General features: G+C 35.1%; 1 protein-coding gene across 4 annotated transcripts in view; it reads right to left on the reverse strand.

Annotated features, from left to right (window-relative positions):
• Window positions 1–25060, reverse strand: part of ARFGEF1 (ADP ribosylation factor guanine nucleotide exchange factor 1) — a 147378-nt gene that overhangs the window by 49708 nt on the left and 72610 nt on the right. For 3 of the 4 annotated variants that reach the window (XM_027596715.2, XM_027596708.2, XM_027596736.2), the window contains 10 exons: window positions 22198–22373; window positions 20825–20958; window positions 16991–17225; window positions 7654–7753; window positions 7187–7326; window positions 6973–7081; window positions 5717–5918; window positions 1874–1985; window positions 1325–1530; window positions 972–1056 (listed from right to left, as the gene is read on the reverse strand). In XM_027596715.2, the coding sequence (XP_027452516.1) occupies window positions 972–1056; window positions 1325–1530; window positions 1874–1985; window positions 5717–5918; window positions 6973–7081; window positions 7187–7326; window positions 7654–7753; window positions 16991–17225; window positions 20825–20958; window positions 22198–22373 (1499 nt within the window). The remainder of the gene's footprint in view (window positions 1–971; window positions 1057–1324; window positions 1531–1873; window positions 1986–5716; window positions 5919–6972; window positions 7082–7186; window positions 7327–7653; window positions 7754–16990; window positions 17226–20824; window positions 20959–22197; window positions 22374–25060) is intronic. The other variant, XM_027596724.2, reaches the window with a different exon arrangement.

Below are 25060 nucleotides of genomic sequence, written 5' to 3' on the forward strand. Positions count from 1 at the left end.
GTTAATTTTTAGGTGTAATGGTATTGTGGTTATGTTTAAATAGAGTGTGTGTCTTTCAGAGATACACACTGAAATAAATACAGATGAAATGATATGACACCTGGTATTTACTTCAAAATGATTTGGGAGAGAGAGAAGATATAGAATGAAGAAGACTGGCCATGGTTGATAACTGTGGAAGCTGGGTGACGGGCAAAGGAAGGATTCCCATACTAACCACTCTACTGCTTAAGTTTGAAACGTTTAAAAGAAAAAACGTTTATGTATAGAGTTCTTCTTTGTTGTACTAAGTATAGGCAGAAGAACTAAAACATATTCTTAAAATTTATCTTAAGCTTTATATACCTATCAATCATGAGACAAATACAGACTTATTTTACAGATATCTGAAAGTCTAACTAGAATTATTACCAGAAACTGCGTTTTTTGTTTTTTTTTTAAACATTTATTTATTTAGAGGTGCCTGGGTGACTCAGTTAAGCATCTGCCTTCGGTTCAGGTCATGATCCCAAGGTCCTGGGATTGAGCCCCACAGTTGCAGTGGGGCTCCCTGCTCAGCAGGCAATCCGCTTCTCGCTCTGCCTCTCTCCCTGAGTGCTCATGCTCTCACGCTCTCTCTCAAATCAATGAATAAAATCTTAAAAAAAAAAAAAAGATTTTTTTTGAGGGGGAGAGAGAGAGAGAGAAAGCACTCCCATGAGCTGAAGGAAGGGCAGAGGGAGAGAGGAAAAAAAAATCTTACACAAGGGACCCTGAGATCAGTACCAGAGCAGAAACCAAGAGTCAGACACTCAACTGACTGAGGCACCCAGTGCCCCCAGAAACCACATTTGTAAAATGAACACTATACTAAATTAAATACCCCAATCTGGTGACTGGTTTCACTGAGTAAGATTAAAATTTCAACTCTTAACTTACTGAATTCAAAAGCACTTATTTAATTCATACTATCTATTATACACAGTACATACCTGTGGACTGTGAAGATCTGTGGTCAGCATGATAATTGAATAAGCCAAAACATAAGCAGTATCTGCACTAGCAAAAAGGGTTTGTCTGGAAAAATAAATGTATCATGTTACAAACTTTTATTGTTTTACAGTCGCATTTAAATAAATCATCTCAAACCCCCATAATTTTCTCTTTCAGGATTTATGTTCTAGCTCATACTACAGTGTTTTTATGGAATTGTCTTATCACTTCCAAATCACAGACAATCCAAATTCTCTGGGTGTAAGGAATGATGAATCTTCTGATGTTCCCTGCCACAATGTCTTGGACATAGCTGGCAACCAATAAATACCTGAATTTGAATCTTGCTTACCCTTGGTTGCATTCGAGGTATCTTGCAGCAAATTTTTCCATCAATCGATCAATTTTCTGAGCTTCCCCTGGAAGACGGAATCCTTCCAGAAACATACGAAGGGCTGAAACAAAGTCCTTTCCTGAAAAGTCATGTTGGTCCACATATGCATACATGACTTCTTTGTTAAATTTATCATTATCTCCCAGGAACTCGCCCACTTGAGTCTAAAGAACAAAAGATAAAAAAATTGATATCCTAATGAAATGTTACATTTGCCACAGAGAGGTTTAAAGAGCAGAAAAATCTCTAAGATTCATAGGTTTTGACTACAGGGTTAACTATTTCAAACGTGAAACTAAAAGTTAAACACACTAAATGTGTTTATTAAAAAAAAGATATTGAGTTTAGAAAATTAAAAAGCAAAATTAAGAATACCTAGGTTATTCTTTGTAAGTTTTACTTACATACTTAGGAGGGCACTTTTAAAGGGGAAACAGTATGTATCATTATTAACTTAAAAAGGAACTTTATAGAGAAGGTTAGAATTAAAAAAATGGGTTTTCTTACAGAGTCTAATCTTTCCTCTTGATGTAAGAACTGGGCAATATCTTCAGGTGTAGTGCCAAGCATCCCTTGTTCTTGGAGGTACTGTATTCCTCTCTTTGGTTTCTTATTAAATCTAGATGATGTTAAAGTTAATACAAACATTAGAAACAGAAAATCATTTGAAAAGATCTTAAACTACTGTAAATTAATTTTCTAATACAACTCAGAAAAGTTTATTTAATATAATCAATGCATGAATATACAAAACTTTTTACATTATGCAAAGTTTTATTTTTCTTTTCTTAGAAAAGAGTCTGAAGCAAAAGGCCATCTTTATCAATGATATGGACCATTTCACTATTTGAGATAATGTCATGTTGTAGATAAGCTCTAAGGATATAGATACTAAATATCTCATGCTTTTAATATTTATATTCTCCTTAATGCTCAAGTAATCTTGGTTCATTCCATATACACCCACTGATTAATTCCGTTTCCTGCTTTTAAAGTAAAGAATTCTGGTGACTGTTTAACAACAATCTGACAGCATCATTTCCTTTATTAAAAAAATTCCTAGATATCCAATGTTTTTGAAGTCAAGTCCAAACTGACCAGATGGACAGACTCCTTCTCAGTACAGCTCTAGTTGATCTCATCCCCTCCCACCCACCTACTCCCACATATCCTATTCTCATTCCTTAAGCAGAATGCATTTCTGCAGTCTATTTCCTCCACACGGCCTTTACTTGCTCCATTCACTGTGGAACTCCCCTTCATGCTTACAGATCCAGTTCAAAGGTCACCTCCTTGTTTCCACATCATTTACTTTCTACTTTTATTACACCACTAATTACTTTGGTCCCTCATCACCTGTCACCTGGTTAACAGTACTTAAATGGTCTTGCTATCTTTTGTTTTGCTCACATTCTAATCCATCCTTCAGGCTACTGGCCAAGTAATTGTTTCAAAAGAGAAACCTGATGCTACTCCTCCTCTGACTAAAATCCTTCAATACTAGTAGGCCAAAGTCAAGAAAAACAAGATAAAAATGTGTTTACATGGAGAGTAAGGCCTGCTGGAATCCGGATCCAACTCAATGCTCTCATTTCATTTCCTACGCCTGCCCCCGACCCTGCCTCTGCGGTGCTGAGCAACAGTCCTCAATGTTCCTCTCCTCTGTGCGGCAGCACGTCATTCTCTGTCTGAACCGTCCTTACCTGTACTGTCCTGACGATTCCTGTCAGTACAGCTCTAGTTGATCTGTAGGATCTAGGACCTGTCAAGTCCTAATTCATACATTAAAATCAAACATAGTTCACTGAGATAAGCACAATCTCTGCTCTCTAGAAGCTCTCTCCCTAATAAAATAAGCTTGATTTTTAAAAACCGTAACAGTAACAATGCAGTAACTCATATATTGACCAGGAAGACAGCACAGACGAGGAAGTTAACAAACACAGATGCTTGTGACATACTTCCTGGGGCAGGTGCCTGTGAAACTGAGCTTTCAAGGAGGACTACGTATTTCAAAAAAAAAAAACATCTCAGAGAGGAAGGGGTCATACTAACACATGGCAGCATAAAACAGCATGACACTGTAACAAACAGCTCTGCATTGTTGGAAGGATGAAGTGAGCCAAAGAAGGCAGGTGATGAAGCTTAGAGTCCAGCAGACCTATATCATGAAGGTTATTATATCCTATTACAAGAAGCTGTGACTTTATTCTTTAAAAACAAAAGGGGGGCAGAAACAGAAGCTGACTTTCATTCAAGAGAGATCACTCTAGCTAAGTGTGAGAAAAGACTACAGAATAAATAAGACCAAAAAAAGGTAGGCCAATTAAAAGATTACATGAGTCAAGGCAAGAAACGGTGTTGGTTTGACTTGCGAAAACAGCTGCGGGAGATGGAGAGAGGAGATAAATAGCATAGATATTTAGCAAGTACAATCAACAGGATTTAGTGACAGACTAGATCCAAGGGGAAAATATAAGTAACTCCCAGGACTCTAGCTTTTTTAATGTGGTAGCATGCTGGGGTTACTAGCCTAAATAAGAAATACAGAAACAGTAGTTTTCTATTTGTCTTTTGTTTTTGGTTAGAGTATTAGGGAGTTGATTATGAAGAGAATGGAGACTGGTAAATTTGGTTATGGACACACTGAGTGTGAGAACCTAAGCAATATCCAACAGAGATGTCCAACGGGCAATTATGGACAGGAGTCTAGACTTTAGCAGAGGTATTTATGTTAAAAGTAACACTGGGGAGTGGTGACATGCTAGCACATACATAGTAGCTGAAGTCATGAAAAAGAACATGATCCTCTAGGGGAAATTACAAAGTAAGAAAAGGGCTGAGGGACAGAACTCTGGAAATGCTAAGCTGTATGCAGGAGATAAATAGCCCACAGGAAGACTGAGATGGATAATCAGAATGGTAGGAGGAACAAGACAGAATGGTGCCACAGTCATGAAAGAGTGTAATGAGAGCATAGCAACATGAAAGCATTCACATGAAAGTATGAAGCAGAGCTCAAGTCCAGGGGCTGAAAGGCCGACTAGAGACTAAGGAGCCCTCCACTTTGCAGTCCTGTGACGACTCCAACTCACTCCCAAGTACTTCAAAGAGAGTTATCATATCTTGGCAGCACTTTGTATACTATTATGGACAATACATGGTATTATTTTAGAAAAACACTTTTGCCCCATATTTAGGCTGTAATCTTAAACACAAACAAGAACCAATGCTTTCATGGTTCTTAGCACACAGTCCCAAACACCAAATATATGTTTGCTGAGTAACACTTGCTGAGAATTTCAATATGAATATCTGATTACACATACTAAACCGAGTCCCTTAGAAGCCACGGCTGTTTCATTCATCAAGTTTCCCTAGGACCTTGCATAATGTCAGGAACAGATGGGACTTTGATAAATATCGACTGAAAAACTGGAATGAATGAACTATTAATGGCTATTTCCTGAGGCAATTTTGTGAGATTTTATAATTTTATGACAGTATACATGCATACATTTTGTCTTTTTTTTGGGAACCTGAACATTCACCAAAAGGTACTGTTTAAAAGTCAGGAAGAAATGCTTTACAGGAGAAGTAGCAAACCAGGTAAAGATACAAGGGAATTTTTAACAGTTTACAGTAGCTAGATCCATGGAGAAATGTCAGCAACTTCATTCTTCCTTCCAGTTTCTCTTTGAAAAAGATGGGCAATTAGAGGAATGAAAGCAGCATGGTACTATTTGGATACGAAATAGTCCAGGAGCAGGCCAATGCCATACAGCTTAGTGGGAAAACTGACTTTACAAGATCTGGGTCTGGTAGAGCAGCCAGGTTGGAAAAGGAGGTTATTACCTTATCAACATATAAAACTGAAATCGATAACAATGGATCAGTAACAAGAGTAGCACATTTGTAACCCAACTGGAGAAAATATAAAACCTATAAAAGGAGCAATGAGAAGCTAGCTATTAGAAGTTTTACATTGTAAATTTTTTGACTTGTCATCTGCTTAGGAAATATAATGCGGGATTTTATAACTGAGCTACTAAATGAACAATGCAAAACTACTGAGATGATATTCATCAACAGCATGTAAGATATGCTGCAAAATTAATTTAATGTGTATTATAGGGGTCTCTTGGGCTAGATTGCAATAAACAAGGAGAGCTGAATAATGAGCCACTAGAAGTCTTGGATACGGGAGACCTGTGCCCGGTTTTACTCAATGAAAGGTGGTAATGAGAAAGGAACAAATATTCTGAAGATGCAGAGAAACCCAGGGCAAGGGTGATACAGTACTAGCAAAAGGATATTCAGTAACATTTCTTCTTAAAATTGGACACTCACAAATCTATTCCTTGTTCTATTATTTCTTTTTGTTGCTTTAGGACTTCAAATTGTTCTGGATTATCAGTGCCAGACATCTGTGTACTGTAGCTGCCTATTCCTGATGATGAAGTTGACTCCAAGGAATTTAAACTTCCATATCTGTTTATTGTCTCAGGGTGTTTGATTTCACTCGTCTCTTGCTCTAAGGGTTTTTCCTGACCTGTGAGAAGAAAGACTGATACAGTAAATTAATCTTTCAAATAAAAATATGTAAATGGTTAAAAAAAAAACATCAAGTAAGGCAAGAAATTTCAATGTTTCTTAGATAACTATGCAACACAAGCAAAATACTGAGTGCCATCACAGACAATATACTATGATATTAAAACACACCAGAATTAGAATGTGTGCACCATTAAAAGTTCTTTCTGCAGTTGCAGTGCTAAGTACCCACTGGGTTTCTGCTCTCAGTTCATGCCTCATGAGAAATAATTTTCCCTCAAAAGACTCTTGACTGATGGAATACTAGCTGTAGCTATGCGTTTTTCTCCTAGTAAGGGTAAATGTCAAACAAAGGTGAACAAACTTCTTAAAACAACTTGGCTTGTATAAATTTCTCCTATAATTATCTTTTCACAAAGCTGCATAAATATGCTTCACTTTAACATATTATTTAAATATTTCTAGGAAGATTTAGAAAGAAAAAGGTTTGGATAACTAAGTTGGAAATTTATAAATTTTTATTTATATTATTTTTTAAAGATTTTATTTATTTATTTGACAGAGATACACAGCAAGAGAGGGAACACAAGCAGCGGGAGTGGCAGAAGAAGGTTTCCCGCTGAGCAGGAAGCCAGATGCGGGGCTCGATCCCAGGACCCTGGGATCATGACCTGAGCCAAGGGCAGACGCTTAACGACTGAGCCACCAGGCATCCCTTGAGTGGATTCTAAACAGATGAAATTTTTATTAAATATATCCAGGCTTTCTTTGCTTTGAGCAGGGAAAATGCTGGCTAGTATCAGCATCTCACTCCCCTTACTGAAGTGAGAAATAACTTGAAACCTTTTGAGTTCTTTAGGAAACACATCTATTATAAATTTATAGTACTACAAATTTACAATTTTAAAGCTAGTATTTAACTCATACAGAATGCTTCCCTTATCAGCTAAAGGAATAAAGAGGTCACAAAACTGGCCTAATGGCAACTGGAACTATCCTCTTCAAAATACCATTTACTTGAAACGACAAAGGATTATAAAATGTCACCTTACCAAGAGTTGTCTGAGAGTTGGGATTCACATACTGATCCTTACTCCATTCAACCATACACTTCAAAATTGACACTAAACATTCTAAACCTTTTTTCCTCAGGCTCAATTCCTACAAATAATTCATAAAAAGAATAAAAACAAAAAGATCTTTTAAGGAAACACATAGCTCTTCCTTGACCAAGTTTAAATTTGAAAATGCTTTTAAAGTTCTTACCTGAACATTACTCATACCAAGTTCTTGACTACCCCGTCCTTGAGCAATTTTTGATAGATCATTTACTAGTCTTTCAAATATATTCGCTGCATTTAAATCACAGTCATAGTTTACATAAATATCCACTACACTCTGAGCATCTGTAACAATATCATATATTACTTTTAACAAAAGGCATTAAGAATATTAGTATATTTTGGGCTTTTAAATCTCTCTTTTTAAGAGAGATTTTATTTATTTATTTGTCAGACAGAAAGAGAGAGAGAGAGAGAGAGAGAACAAGCAGGGGGAGTGCCAGGCAGAGGGAGAAGCAGGCTCCCCACTGAGCAAGGAGCCTGATGCAGGACTCAATCCCAGGAACCGAGATCATGACCTGAACCAAAGGCAGATGCGTAACCAATTGAGCTACCCAGGCATCCCTCAAATATCTCTTAATAAGAAAAGATAATAAGGATAATTTCAAATACCTGCACAGATCCTTGTCAATGTTTGAATAACCATCCATTTGTGGTCAAATGAGCTGGTAGAAGTTTCCAAAATGTATAGGAAAATTTCTTTAAAGAACACCTGTGATTAGGGAAAAAATTCTGTTTAAAATATTATTTGTATATGTGATGTTTTAAATATCCCAAAGCTGTGGAGCAGAGATTAGGACCCAGGCTCCTCTGGAGTTCAACTTCTTTTGAGTTCCATCTCTGAAATGTCAGGACTAAGCTAACTTGGGTGTGTGACTTAAACTAGCCCTTATAGTAGGAGTACTGAACTTCACATTGTTTTGTTTGCCATCACACAGCCACTACAAAGGAAATCTGCAAAGTCCTCTGGGTAAGAATTTTGTGAACATATTTACAAAAGCAATGTAACTCATGCTTCATTTTTTTAATCTCTCAAAGATTATAAATTTATTCATCAGTTAGGTTTTTCAGCCATTATTAATAGGTGCCTAATTTTCCTAGATTTAAATGTACCTAATGCTCTAATCCACACAATAAAAATCATCTCTTACACTATATTTTTATAATTACTCACATAAGTGGAAATCTCTATCTGAAAACAACAAACTGTTTCTTACTATTCTTTACACTAAATGATGTCAAATAAAAAGGAGTTACTCAACCTAATTAAATAAATTACAATTTAAGAGCTAGGAAAGAATTTTTAGATTGAAATTTATTTTGGAAAAATGACTGATTTAAGAAGGGATGACTGAAAAAAGAAAACTAAAAGTCACACATTAACATTTAGGGAGCTTTGTGCTCCATAAATGCATACTGATAATATGAGGTGACTAATGTCTTTCTCCCTCCTAATTGGGTGAGGTACCCTTGAAATGTGCTTTTCTTTCACAAAATCCAACACATTTCTATTACTTCCTTAACGTCAGCAGCATTTCCTACAAGAGCATAACTTTTTAAGAAGGTAGGGTCCAGGTCTTTCTTACTAAGCACTGTGTCCCCACTGCCTGGCATACAGCAGCTGTTCAATAAATATTTATGATCACAGTTCCTAAACATTGCCCCAAGGCACCCCTGCAGCCAACTTAGAGGGATGCCATGACAATTTCTGAGGGAAAATTCCGAAGAAATATATCTGTTGAACACCTCACAAGACTGCTCAGTTTCAACATTAGATCACACTACATTCCTTTCACTGACATCATTTTCGCAAACCTGAGTTTTAGTGATTGGTATGCTAAAGGGCAGAGACGGCAAGAAAGTCAATGAAGAATAGGAAATAAGGGTGGCAGTGTCCAAGTGGATTCCAAGGTCTGAGGAGTTGGGCAGTGTCCAAAAGGCACATACATTTCGGTAGTTAAGTAACTGTGACTACTTAAAAATGAAATAAAAATATCATTTTTAAAAATTTATCTATTATTTTTCTTCAAATGGAGATTACGTTGTTAAAATAAATATTTGTTAAGCTGTTTGAACCTCATTACTTAATAAATGGAACTGTTAGGTACTTCTTTTAGCACAAGTACGCTGTGAAAAGATTAGACACTCTAAAGGTACCATGAATCAAGAAAGTTTGCTGCCTTGCTGGGACAAGCAAGGGGTAGTGGACATGACACTTGCTGAGACCAGAGAGCGTGAGTGGCTGCATTGCTTCCCTGCCCCCAGGCTGAGGCTGGTGAGCACAAGTGCCTGCGGCATTCTCCTGTACCCAGCCTAAAGCCAGTGGACACACAGATGAGGCACTCTGCCATAGCACTGCTGAAACACATAGGCACTGCCTTTTTGAAGTCTTAAGCCAGCAAGGGTGCCCCTTCCCCTACACTCTCCAGCTGTCTTGCTACAGCCAGTGAGCATGTGCAATCCACAGAGGAGATATCACTTGACTGCCTGGCCCTGGTGGCCAAGAGAGCTGGCATTCAGAGCAACATGGGACTGTAACAATGAGAAAGACTGTTCTTGGCATGCCACCATCCATAGGGCATTGCACAGACAGCGGACTGAAACACAACATGTCTTCTTGTAAAAAAGGTCTGTTTATTTAGCCTGGAAGCTTCAGCCTGAGGAACAGGCTTCAGGTCTCCCTCACATCTAGAGGTGAAAAAGGTGCTCCCCGGGAGTGAAAGCAGGGAGAAACCGTGTTTTGCGCCTCCCCCGGCCTTACTACAGTTTGACAAGCCTTCCCAGAAAGGAGCTTATACACTTCTCTGGAGTCAGGAATTTTGCCACTGTCACACAGGGGACATCTCCAGATCTCCAGTCTGGAGAACAGGACTGTATATATTTGCATATTTAAAAGTTGCTGCCTGAGGGAGTGGCTTCCAAACAACCTGAAACTAGGTGCTAAATGAGATTCCTCCCCATGGATCACTGACAGGACATGGCACATCCTCAACAATAGGTGCATATCAAGAATAAATAAGGTGGTTTAGATAATCACAAAGGTTCCAGGGACAACCAAGAGCTAGGGCAAGGTTGAATGAGAAGGATCATCACCTGCACAAGGTCATTCCCTCAAGAGAGAGAGGCAGATGTTTCACCCAATACATGGAAACAGAGTCAAGCAAAATGAGGAAACCAAGAAATAGATTTCAAAAAAAAAAAAAAGACAAAAACCTCAGAAAAAGACCTTAATGATATAGAGATAGGTGATCTACATGATAAAGAATTCAAAGTAATGCTCATAAAGATGCTCACAGAATGTGGTACAGGAATGGATGAGAACTTCAAGAAGGAAAATGAAATAGCAAAGAAGTCAAAGAGCTGAGGAACACAATAACTGAACTGAAAAACACACTTGTGGGGTTCAACAGCAGACTGAATCAAATAGGTAAGGACCAGCGATCTACAAATCAGGGCAGTAGAACCCCCCAAAGAGAGCAACAAAAAGAATTTTTAAAAAATGAAGATGACTCAAGGAACATCAAGTGGAAGAACATTCTCATTATAGTAGTCCCTAAAGGAGAAGAGCAAGAGAAAGGGGCAGAAGACTTATCTGAACAATTAAGGCTAGAAACTTCCCTGGGGGAAGGAAACAGACATCCAGGTCCAGGAAGTCCAAAGAGTTACAAATGAGATGAATTCAGAGAGGTCCACACCAAGACACATTGTAATTAAAATGTCAAAAGTTAAAGATACAGAGAAAATCTTAAAAACAGCAAGAGAAAAACAACTAGTTGTATACAAGGAAAAACCCATATGGCTATGAACAGATATCTGAGCACAAACTGTGTGGCCAGAACGCAGTGACAGGAGATACTCAAAGTGCTGAAAGGAAAGAACTTCCAACCAATAATACTCTAACCAGCAAGATTATCATTCAAATTTCAAGGAGAGAGTTTTCCAGACAAGCAAAACCAAAGGAGTTCATTATAATTAAACTGTCTTTATAAGTAATATTAACAAGACTTCTTTCAGCTGAAAAGAAATGGCACTAATAAACAAGAAAACATACAAAAGTAAAAATCTCACTAGAAAAGGCACATTATAGTACAGGTAGTAAATTAATCACTTATAAAGCTACTAATAAAATTAAAAAAGTAAAATTAAGTAAAACAATGATTAGTTAAGGGTTACATAAAAAATGTAAAAAGCAGTATCAAAAACATAAAATGGGGGAGGGATTAAAAATGCAGTTTAGTAGGAGTGTTTTCAAATTTAAGTTGTGATCAACTTAAAATAAACTGATCTATACATAGGAGGATATATGTGATCCTCATCATAGCCACAAACCAAACACTTATAGTAAATATACAAAACGAGAAAGGAATCTAACCATAATACTAAAAAAAGTCATCAAACCACAAAGGTAGAGAAAAAGAAAAAGGAACAGAACAGTCAGAAAAAAATTAACAAAATGGCAGTTAAGTATTTACCTATCAATAGTTACTTCAAATGTAGATGAACTAAATGCCCCAAACAAAAGATATATAGTGGCTGGATGAATGAAAAAACAAGATACATCTATATACTTCCTACATGAGACTCCTTTCAGAAGTAAGGACACACACAGACTTGAAAGTGAAAGAATGGGAAAGATATTCCACACAAAGGGAAAGGAAAAGTAAGGTGGTACAGCTACACTAATATCAGACAAAAAAAGACTAAAACAAAGACAGTAATAAAAGACAAAGTGGGGCAGTAAATAACAATAAAGGGGTCAATCCAGCAAAAATTTAGAATAGTTATATATGCACCATACATAGAAGCACTGAAATATATAAGGCAAATATTAACAGACCCAAAGGGAGAAACTGACAGCAGTAGAGTATGAAATTTCAATCCTCCACTTACATCAATGGATAGATCATCCAGACAGAATATCATTAAGGAAACACTGGTCTTAAATAACACATTATACAAGATGGATTTAACAGATGTACAGGCAACCGTTGAAAAACATGGGTTTGAACTATGCAGGCCCACTTATATGCGGACTTTTTTTTTCCTTCAAGTTTTATTTAACCTCCAGTTAGCTAACATACAGTGTAATATTAGTTTCAGGTGTAGAACTTAGTGATCCATCTCTTACCTACAACACCCAGTGTTCATCACTACTAGTGACCTCCTTAACCCATCACCCATTTAACCCATCCCCCTGCCCACCTCCCCTCCAGTAACCCTAAGTTTGTTCTCTATAGTTTGTTCCTGGTTTGCCTCTCTCTCTCTTTTCTTTCCCATATGTTCATCTGTTTTATTTCTTAAATTCCACATATGAGTGAAATCATACGGTATTTGTCTTTCTCTGACTTATTTTACCTCTCAAGCTCGGGGGCACGTGGGTGGCTTAGTTGGTTAAGCACTTGCCTTTGGCTCAGGTCATGATCTCAGGGTCCTGAGATCAAGCCCCGATCAAGCCCCACGTCAAGCTCCTTGCTCAGCAGGGAGTCCCCTTGTCCCTCTCCCTTTGCCCCTCCCCACCACTCATGTTCTCTCCCTCTCTATCTCAAATAAATAAATCTTAAAAACACACTTCAAAAAATACTCTCAAGCTCCATCCTATGTGGATTTCTTTTGATAAATACAGTACGTACTGTAAAAATATTTTCTCTTATGATTTTCTTAATGTTTTTTCTCTAGCTTACTTTATTGTAACACAGTATATCACGCATACAATATACAAAATATATGTTAATCGACTGTTATCAGTAAAGGCTTTCAGTCAACAGTAGGCTATTAGTAGTTAAATTTTGGGGGGAGTCAGATGGTTAACATGGATTTTTGACTAGGCAGTAGTTAAATGTCCCTAACCCTGTACCATTCAAGCATTAACGGTATACAGAACCCAAAAACAGAATATACGCCCTTCTTAAATGCACATGAAACACTCTTCAGGACAGATTACATTTTAGACCACAAAACAAGTCTCAATAAATTCAAGAAAACTGAAATCATATCAAATACTACACAATGGTTTAAAATTAGAAATTACAAGAAGAAAAACTGAAAAACTACATGTGGAGATTAAACAACACACTACTGAACAACTGAGTCATAGGAGAAGTCAAAAACTACCTTGAGATGAACAAAAACAAATACAACATACCAAAATCTATAGGATGCAGCAAGTGGTCCTAAGAGAGGAATCATTGCAATACAAGCCAACTTCAAAAACAAACAAGAGAAACCTCAAATGAGTAACTTAACTTTACACCTAAAGGAATTAAAAAAAAGAATACAAGAAACCTAAACATAGGAAGCAAATAAGATCAGAGTGTAAATAAATGAAAGAGAGACTAAAAAGACTATAGAAAAGATGAATAAACAAAGAGATGATTCTCTGGAAAGATACACACACTGACAAACCTTCAGGCTGACTCACTCAAAGTCAGAAATGAAAGAGGAGGTTACAGCTGATTCCACAGATATACAAAAGATCACAAAAGACTACTATGAACAATTATATACCAACAAATGGGACAACCTAGAAGAAATGGATGAATTCCTAGAAACATACAATGTTACAAGAATGAATCAGGAAGAGACAGAAAATCTGAATAGACCAATTACTAGTAAGGAGATTAAATCAGTAATCAGTCTCTTCAATCACTGGTCCTGGGCAAACTGGACAGCTACATGTGAAATGATGAAACTAAACCACTATCTTACACCATGTACAAAAATTAACTCAAAATGGATTAAAGACTTGAATGTAAGACCTTTAACCATAAAACTCCTAGAAGAAAAAATAGGTAGTAAGCTTGCTAACATAAGCCTTAGTGATGTCTTTTTGGATCTGATTCCAAAGGCAAGGGAAACAAAAGCATAAGTAAACAAATGGGACCACATCAAACTAAACAGCTTCTGCACAGCAAAGGAAACCATTAATGAAATGAAAAGGCAACCTACTAAATAGAAGACATCTGCAAATCATATATTTAACAAGGGATTAATATCTAAAATATATAAAGAACTTACACAACTCAATAGCAAAAAAACAAAAAAAAAAATCAATTAAAAAAACAGGCAGAGGTTATGAAAAGACATTTTTCCAAAGGAGACAAATACAGATGGCCAACAGGTACACGAAAAGATGCTCAACATCTCTAATCATCAAGGAAATGCAAATCAAAGCCATAATGAGGTATCACCTTACACTTGTGAGGATGGCTATTATCAAAAAGATAAGAAATAACAGAGTTTGACGAGGATGTAGAGAAAGGGGAACTCTTGTACACTATTGGTGGGGATGTAAACCGGTACAGCCACTATGGAAAACAGTATGGAGGTTCCTCAAAAAATTAAAAATAGAGCTACTATATAATCCAGCAATTCCACTAATGGGTATCTATACAATGAAATGAAAACACTAATATGAAAAGATACATGATACCTATGTTTATTGCAGCATTATTTACTATAGACAAGATAATGGAAAGAAACGCAGAGTCCATGAATGGATAAAGAAGAAATGATATATATGTACAATGCAACACTACTCAGCCATAGAAAAGAATTTAAATCTTGTCATTGCAATAACATGGATGAACCTTACAAGAATTATGCTAAGTGAAATAAGGAAGAGAAAGACAAATACTGCCATGATTTCATTTAAATTTGGAGTCCAAAAAACAAAAACAAAAGAAACAAAGCTCCGACTCATAGATAGAACCAGCTGGTGGCTGACAGAGGGGTGAGGATGTGGAGGTTCGAAATGGGTGCAAAGGATTAAGAGGTATAAACTGCCAGTTATAAGTTGTGGGGATGTAATACACAGTATGGGGAATATAGTTAATAATCTTGTATTAACTTCGTAAGATAACAGATGGTAACTAGATTTATTGCAGTGATCATCCTGTAATGTACAGAAATGTTGAATCCCTATGTTGTACACCTGACACTAATACTGTTAACATCAATTATACTAAACAAACAAATAAAAAAGAAAGTTTAGAACTCTCCAAATTGTGGACTAAATAAAACCCCTAGATTTGAAGAAAGAGGAAAATAAAAACTTTAGCTACTCTGAGTTATCAAATTATACTAGGCAAGCAATAGCCTACAATTGTAATTTAAGACATCATGCCCATCGACAGGGGCTCTAAAAAAACACAAAAATTTTAAAGATAGAGCACCTAAAATGTAATGTGTGTAGAGTAACAGTAGTATCATAGACACTTCGCACATATTTTCTTGAAAAGTTGTGCATTAACTATTTTCTGATAATAGACATGTAAGTTAATGTCTATGGAAAATCATATTATCGAAACTCTGAAGTGAATATTCTCATAAAATGAACATTCATGTAATAACAATCTCAACACTACTTTGCAAATTTAGGTTTTTATATGTCGGCTTTGCTTTCTCCAATTAGAACACAGCTTATCTTGCATTTGAATATGTGTAGTATTTTCAAAAGCAATCTACACTTGTCTTGTTTGATCCTCAATCTCTCCATAAGGGACAATGGAGAGCGAAATAAACCTGATCTCTTTAAGCATACAGAACAATATTACAACAATTTTGTAATGAGAATCTACCATCTGAGACAAAGGAAATTTCTTACCAGCATTTCCTTTAAATTTGTGTTTCCAAAAGTTTTGTACATTAAATTTAATCTACAAAAATAGTAATCCCAACTTTAGTGATTTTTGTGATACCTGGTTCCCTAAGAATTTATATTTCACAGTCTACTAAACAGTACTTAAAGAAGTTGAGTCTCAGTGTTCAGAAATCTCTAAGTAAATGAATGTAGTCTTCTAAAATTATCTAATAGCAATTTAAATGCTTCATCATCACATGGAAGACTTTTGGCTTAGTAAGGAAGCAAAAGTTCCAAAAGTTTTTTTAAATCTCTTTTAACTGTACTTCCTGAAAATAATGGGAAAAAAGTTATCAAAAAATAGCAACTGTTCCTAGTTAAATGCCTTCCATTATTTTGACAGACATAAGACAAACTAAAATTTGACAATATATATGTACCAGAAATTGTTTCCTGTTCAGAATTTGGCCCCAATTTAAAAACTAGGGCCTTATTCTGTCTTATTCCCATAATATTCCATGTGAATTTTAATAGATACTGTAGAACATTAGTAATAAAGTATATGATTGTTCCACCCACCTCAAATCTCTAGGAAATGACAATTTATCATTTGCACATTAGAAAAATAATACAAAGCAAAAATTAAAATTTCAAACTCCTAAAATATAACACTAAAAATATAATCCTTCTTAATAGCCTCTTTAAAGTGCCCAAAACTTAAATGGCTTAAAACCGTATATATATAGAGTTTTCTTTTAAGATAACCAAATTCACTATTACATACCATATAAACAACGGCAAAATTACTGTGAGGACTGAATTACCTCAGGACATCTAGAATCATCAATTCAACCAGTATAAATTCCCTGTCTTAATTTGATTTTGTTTTCTTAATGTTTACCCAGTGCTTAGTACTTCATAAGCACATGCTAGTTGAATGAGTAAATGAAAAAAAAGTAGCACAGTTGACCCCTGAACAATGCGCGGGTTAGGGCTACTGATCCCAGCGCAGCTGAAAATCCACATATAACTTTGGGTCTCCAAGCGCTTAACTACTAATAGGCTACAAGCCTACTGACAACATAAACATTCAACTAACTATTTTGTACATTATATGTATTATATGCTGTATTCTTACAATCAAGTAAACTAAAGAAAAAAAAAGAAAATACACTTACAGTACTGTATCTACACTTACTGAAAAAAAATCCACATGTAAGTGGGCCTACTCAGTTCAAAGCAGTATTGTTTAAGGGTCAGCTGTATATGACAATTCACAAATATTATTTCACATTCTGAAAAATTTTCTAGGGGATTAATATCTGATTTAAAACATGAAACAAATGAAATACCCAACAATGCAGAACATACCTCAATTTGCATCTTCAGATGCGTCTTGAAATTTGACAACAAAGTGAGAAATATGGAAAGAGAAAGCTCAAAAACCTCTGGAACAGATGAAACTCCATTTTTTGAGAGTGCAACACACAGATACTGCTTAATAGCATTAATAAACATCTCATTTGTCCTGAAAACAGGTCCTGCATTCTGCAGAATGGATAGAAGTAACTGCAATGAAAGAATCTTGGATCGTAACTCATGAGACCTAAAATGTAAAAAAGAAGGCACAGTATATGGACATATTTAGCATATGGTAATAAAAGGCTGTTCCAAAGATATTTCCTGGTACCACAAAATTTCACACACTTTTAAATGGAGAGGAACAGAAAACTCTACCACATAAAGTACAGTACATGAATAAGCTTTGCCACTAGTAATGGGTAGTTCCACTTATGATCTCAAGTACCACATAATTTCACAAACTTTTTATATGGAAAAGCAATCATTCACACATATTTAAAATCAACCTACTCTTCCTTTGGACACAATATATAAAGATTTATTCCCTGTTCTTTTCTTACACAAGCATATTTCACCTTCTAGAAATCATCATAAACTTCCCAGATTATATGCCATATTTAGTATATGAGTTCCATAGTATATGATATTTAATAGTTTAGTATATAATGTACTTTTTCCCTACGTATGCTACTCAAAAACCCTAAACAAAATTAAAAGTTTTGGTTGCATGAACAAGTTGTAAGACTATTTCAAGCTTATTTTTCAATAACCATTTAAAGTTCTTTTCTTTTTTGAAATAGAGGCTTTTAGAACATTTATCATCTCTTAATAGTTTACCCATTTATTCTAAGTATTTTAATAATGAAAAGCAAAAAAACTCCCTTTCAGCTTAAATTTTCACTTTTTTTCTGATCAATATACTATGCCATATTCTGATCAGTGTCTAGCATTATAATTATCAGATTTCACAACATAGAATTTTTCTCCCATTGACAGGCCTCTTAAGGCCAACAGACCAACATTGTATCCCATGCAATTTTTCAAATACAGAACACACTTACATGCTCTAGGAGCTAATTCTTTTATTTTTTCCAAATGCTGTATCAGTTACATTCACACCACAGATAATTAAGTTTACTTAACTGTTCCTGATTTCTACCTTAAAAATTTTATGGTTTTTAAGGGTCGAGTATTTCAAGAACCTAAGAAACTCTAACAAGTATTTAATTTCATGTAAATGGGAATCACAAAAATATTACCATCTTTGAAATAAAACTGGAACCAATAATATCATTACTTGCTACTACATATCAACTTTCCAAGAAGGCTATGTACGGCAAATATAGTTATTACCAAAGGAAAAAACAAAGCTTAAATCAAGTTAGAAACAGTGCGAGGTTAGATTATGAATAGCCCAGGAAAATATGGTATGGGTTAAGTATCTCCCCTTCATGTTGAAGCCTTCCAAGGCTTTTATATTACGACTATTTCCTAGTCTAGTTAATTGTCTTTTCTGCTCAATTCCAGTAGTTATTACAACCTGCACATAAATTTTTGTTGTAGGTTTTATTTTTGTATCCCCAGCTCTAACAAAATGCCTTGTAAATAGTAAGTGCTCAATATAACTCATGGATTTATTCATGCACCCATCTAAACATTTAAGTACCTACTCTCTATAAGGCATTAATTAATGAAGAAATGATTAAATGATTGTCTTATGACACAATCAAGTACACTTTTATAGGCAAAAGAAGCTAGAAATTTCAGGCCTGCAGATTTTCACGGGGTAGTTTCAAATTATAATTCAAGCTTAATGAACATTTCCTGGAACATCATCTTAGCAAGATCACAAAATATCAAGAGAAGAAAGGCAAAAAAGAAAATTATGTAACTACAAGTCATTAATTTTGGGGAAAAAAATCATTCAAGATAGGAACTACATATTCTCTCTTGGAAAATGAACAGGTTCTAGAGGTGGAAAATTTGATTTCTTCTGTATTCAATTCTAATGTTTAATGTTCCTGATAACCAAAAAGGTTTTTTTATGTTCAAATTTCCTAATGTTTGGTTTAAGTCTACTGAGTGGGAGGATAATTAATTTACATTATTCCTCATAAGAATCCTTTGTAATATTAAAGATTGCAGCTCTCCAAAACTAGATTACTCTTTATATAGTACTAAAGGAAAGCCCCCCGCCATAAAGTACTCCTTAAAATCATGTATTTTCTTTTGTTTTCTTTTCATTTTGGGCACTTTAAAGAATTCTTTTTCTGCTTATTAATATGTTTTCAAATAACATTTTTAAACAGTTGATTTGGAAAAGTAAACATCTGAGACTTTTAAGGTTAATAACATTTTTAAATCATGGCAAAGATGGCCTTCAGCAATAACACTAAATTTTTTTTTTTAAAGATGACTTTTTTTTAAAGATTTATTCATTTATTTTGAGAGAGTGAGAATGAGAGAGAGAGAGAGACAGAGACAGAGAGAGCACATGAGAGGGGGGAGGGTCAGAGGGAGTAGCAGGCTCCTCGCCGAGCAGGGAGCCCATGCGGGACTCGATCCCGGGACTCCAGGATCATGATCTGAGCCGAAGGCAGTCGCTTCTGAGCCACCCAGGCGCCCCAGCAATAACACTAAATTCTTAAGTTATTTCCTCCTTAAAGTAAGTCTTCAACAATTTGGAATGAGATGTTATTTTTCCTGTCATAGTGAAAATAAGAAACTGAAAAAATTTTGAATATATTCTTATAACATACATAGGGTACAGCCAACTTTATATTGCAATCTGAACAGCCTTCATCCTTCTTCTGTAGAGTTTGTATTTTCAAAATTAAGGAAAATCAGTGTTATATTTCTGACTCTCAGGATTTGGGCCTAAAAAGATTTTAGAATTTTAGGTTTAGGGCTTAAAAGATGTTTCCCATTGAATCAGTACAATGTGACAAAATAAAACTATAGAAAATAGAACAAATGTGGTTTCCCAAAACTTACAAAGTTTTTCTTTTCTCCCCAAACTTAATAAATATTGTAACCGTCTCTCATCTTTCTTCTTAGGTGACATTTAGAAACCAAAATGCTCTAGAGTTTTTAAAAAATGAAGTAGTGCTTACATTTTCCCCCATTTCAATATCCTTTTCACCAAGACACTCAGGCAAAGCCACCTCTAAGATTTCTCTCTCCAGAAAGTTCTGCTAAATTGTCATGCTGTATTACACCATGCTGCAACATTAGGGAGGCATGGCTCTCCAATACTGCCCAAACTCAGTCTCAAGCAAGAATTAGTTACATTTGACTCATATGAAATGAAAGATATTTGGTGACTTATGACTTAAACTAATATATTTGATAGGAATCAGACAAGTGAGTCCTATCTCAAAGTACTTCCTGCTTCCCACAGAGAAAGGTATCACATCCAAGCATTTTTCAGACCTTGATGAACATGGAGTATCTTTCATTATAAATTTTAAAAATTTATTTCTCTTAGGTTTTATTACCTTTCAACTGGTAGTTTTCAGAAACTTGGCATGAGGCTAAATGTAACAGGGCTACACTTACTCCAAAGTTACTCATGATACTGAAATAAGAATTCTCTCAATTGTTCAACTAGGCACAATTCTCTAATACTGTTGGTATGCTTTGGGAAACAGTGTAAGGTATCTAGCAATTTTCGAACTCACCGTTTTTCAAATACATTTTTTAAAAAGCAAAATAACCCTAAAATAATTTTTTTGAGAGTTCTATGGGGCAAGAAGAACAAAAGAAAATGAAAGACTACCTTATAGTAAGTAAGTTTCAAGCTTAAAAAACTGTATTTGTCAAGCAGAATAGCTAATGACTTACTTTGGATCTGGTGGTCCATCTGACAGTGGTTTCATGGACAGTTTACACAATGACCTGAATACTAGAAAGGCATCCTTTTGTAAAATGTGGGAAAACTTAGCACCAGGTGAAGGTCCTGAAGAATTTCCAGATTCCTAAACAAGTTAACATACCATGTAAATAAAGACATTTATTTTATTCAGTTCAGTAATTAATGGAGGGGGTTCTGTTGGAAGAGAAACCTGATGAGGAATTGCCATACTGTTTCTCTTTAATCTGACATACCACCTTCCTTCCCAGCAATAAATTAATACCTTAAAAAATAAATTCTTTTTTTTAAATAAAGATTTTTATTTATTTAACAGAGGGAGAAAGAGAGAGAGCACAAACGGGGGAGTGGCAGAGGGAGAGGGAGAAGCAGACTCCCCGCTGAGCAGGGAGCCCGATGCAGGGCTTGATCCCAAGACCCCAGGATCATCACCTGAGCCGAAGGCAGAAGCTCAACTGACTGCGCCACCCAGGCACCCCCAAAAATAAATTCTTTAAAAATATTCTCTCTTTGACACCAAAAAAACTCTGGAAATTTATCCAGTTCATATCATTACTAACAAAATTGAGCACATAATGCCCTGACAAGATATCTCATCCATGGCCTAGACCATGCTTTCCACTACCTGTCATTGGGTGTTTTATGTTTTTGTTCTATTTGATGTTTTATCTACTCTGTGCAGAGAGACATAAAACAACAGAAATTGTCAAGGCAATGTTTAGAAGTTGTTAACTGATGAAAGTCAACAAAGCCAAGAAAGCTGAATCTTATACATAGGGCGATGATTTAGGGTAGGACTCCCTTATCTAAAATAAGAACACACTAAATATAGGGTAGGGAGGATGAGGAGAACCTGTCACTACCATAGTATAGATTTCATTGTAGCTGTGAATGAAAGTAAGATGAAGTTCCCTAGATTTCTAAAAGTTCGTTTTCATCAAATGATACTAGAATTGTCCTGTGAATATATGATAAAAATAGAATTCTCTGGAAGAAGTCATAAAAAATTTAATAATGATTATCAGAAAATGATAATTGTCCCTCAAAGCACTTACTCCATTTTCTGTCAATACCCAAAAGCTCTTTTTAAATCCAATTTCAATAGGGGGGAGCACAGAGAAGATGTGAATATATATGAAACAGCTTAGAGTTGGAAAGTTAACTATCAATATTCAGGGAATAAACTGCTTTGATTTATATCAATAAGAAAAACCCAAGTTTTTATTTTCCCAAATTATAATCAGCCAGCATATTCACTATATATCACTAGATATATTCACCACAAGGTGCTGGTAGCCTATAAATCTATAAGATTAACTGGATACCCCCTGCCCCCCATTTATACCTGAGTATCATTGGAAGAGACAGACAATCTGTCATCAGGTAAAGACGGTGTATATGCAACAGAAATTGGTGTTCCTGGAATTCCATTTGCTTGAATATTTTCACTGTCGCTACCATCCTCTATACTTCCAATGTTGCCATCTGCACTTGCATTTATAGTAGTCCTTTCTCCCATATCTAAAATGGTAAGAATAAAAAAACCATGCAAATATATCTGACTTAACTCAAGTGTACTGAAAAAGCATAAAGAGTATTTAAAACGCAACAGTGGCAAAAAAGCAATGTGAAACAGTATGTATTGGCACCATTTAAAGGTTAGCATACTTAGTAGTAAGTATGCATTTGGAATACATCCAAATATAATCCTTGAGTAGCTCTAGCTAGGAAACACATTCAGCTGATCAAAGGCTAACTGGTATGTGCCCAAACAGAAGCTTACTTTTGGTCTATATTATCATTTACTAAACTTGGTTCTAATGAATGCTAATGCCTTAAGATGTTAACAGAGATTCTTCAAAAAAATATCCCATTATCAAGTAAGTTAGAGATATGCTGGGAAATAGCTTTCTTTATTACATTTTTTAATTTGCTCTCTAAAGGGAATATATAATATGCAGGGTTTCCAAAATTTATTTTACCATGAGCCCCTCTTCCTCATTTTAGAATACCTATTAATAACTCTAATAATATATTCTTAAGACACAGATATGGAAAAAATGGCTACAGCCCTGAATATTTTTCAGCATGTCACTCTGAGTAATCATACTTTTAATTAATATGAACAGAAATAAATGACTTCCAGTAGAACAAAGAGATAATGCAAATAATATCTGGTTTCATAACTATTCTAGGTGTAATGTATGTTATTTAAAAAAAAGAAATACATACTTATCTGTGGCCATAACTCAGCCATCTGGCAGAAAATTGCTCATTTCATGCTACCAATTACAAGAGAACCATAAGCAAAGGAAACATACTATACTATAAGGAGCAGATTTTGGAGTATGAAAGACCTGTGTTTCAATCATGTCTCCCCATTTAACTGGATAATTTATTTCATCTTTCTTTGCATCAGTTTCTTCATCAGCAACAAAGATGATAATGTTCATGAGGAATCACCAAAACACACATACCCTACATAGGCACACTACATAAAGAACAACTAATTCTAAATTAGTGGTAGCTATTATTTTGTCTATAACTGATAACACATGCCCAATTTTTGACTAATTCAGTAATGAAAAGAGTATATCTGGTGTCCCAACTCTGAAGCTGCTTTCTGCTCTCCAAATTAGAACACCCTGGATAGATTAAACTGGATGATTTCAAAGTATGTTTTACAATTAACAACTGGTACATGAAAAAGATATTCATTGATAAAATATATTTGGGAAACTCTGCATTACACAAAACAGTTTTCCTAGTGGACCTTTTGGATCTTTAACATGCTGATATTAGACATGCTTAATACTATTACAACTTTTAATATATATTTAATATGCATAATACATATGTATTAATGTGCTAAATACTGCTACAGTTTTTAAAAGACATATTATTTATTATATATATCTTACATATATAAAAATGTTTAATATGCAAAGAGTTCTCTGGAAAAAGTCATAAAAAATTTAATAATGATTATCAGAAAATGATAATTGTCCCTCAAAGCACTTATTCCATTTTCTGTCAATACCCAGTCACATCTCCTCCCACTGCCCCTCTTCCACCTTCCCTTAACAAACAAGCAAACAAATTACCTTAGCTAAGAAGTAGGTAACTTAACATAGGCTACTTCAGTCTCCCTTGTCCCACCATAAAGTTCCCTGACATCAACAATAATCTTTCTCTTTCCTCTCATTTTAGGGGAAAAAATACTCCTTTGTACTTCTAAAGTGAACTATTCATTCACCCTCAAACCCATCTCTTCTTGCATTCATTAATATCTTCCCCCAACTCAAGTTTTTTCTTGCAACATTACATTTTCAATTTCATGTAAATGACTGAATCTTCTCCAATACTTATTAACATATTCAAATCTTTTCACTGAAAAAAAAAGTCTTCCTTCAACTCTTGCTACACCTCTCCAACTGTCCATTTTTCTCCTTTTTTCACATTTCTGAGAGGAATAATCAATATTCATTGATGATACTTTCCTTCCTCCCTTCCTAGGAAATTTCTCAAAAGAACTGAAAACATTCTTCACTTTACTGCTTCCTACAAGTTAACTTAAAATTTCTCAATTTTCTCATTGTAAAAAAGGAAATAGTAACAGCACCTAAATATCCCAGTGTTTGGGGAGGATTAAGTGAATAAATTGAAGTAAAGCACATAAAATCATTTGGGATACACAAAAAGTACTTAATAGAGTTATTATTCTCTATGTTTTCTCCTCTAATTCTCCCTCTCTGTCTCCTAAATATAAGTGCAGACTTCTGTTTTCAAGGTGGTAAATTGAGTCCACTAAAAATTAACTTCTCCTTTGATGAATCTCATTGAAATTACTAGGGAAAATATAAACAAGAGATAAATGTAATGTTTTTAACATTACTGCTATATTTACCAGTAAGTTTTCATAATTGTTGATCTAGTATTTTTCACTGGTATGAAAAAATTCAAGTCAATCCTGACTTAAAAAACAAAAGTAAAATCACATCTAGGCACACACACACACACTCATATACTTAATTTGATAGAGTATCCTCCAAAAAAACAACAGCAATTATCAAACTTACTGGTGAAATACAACAGTAATGTTAAAAACAAAGTGAGGTTCCTTGCCATCATTAACACTATTCAATATTTTCTAGAGGTTCAAACAAATGTTCTATAACAGAAACAAAAGAACAAAAATGAGGAATAAA

The sequence above is a fragment of the Zalophus californianus genome, chromosome 4 (genome assembly GCF_009762305.2).
Source record: "Zalophus californianus isolate mZalCal1 chromosome 4, mZalCal1.pri.v2, whole genome shotgun sequence".
In the NCBI taxonomy this organism is placed as follows: Eukaryota; Metazoa; Chordata; class Mammalia; order Carnivora; family Otariidae; genus Zalophus; species Zalophus californianus.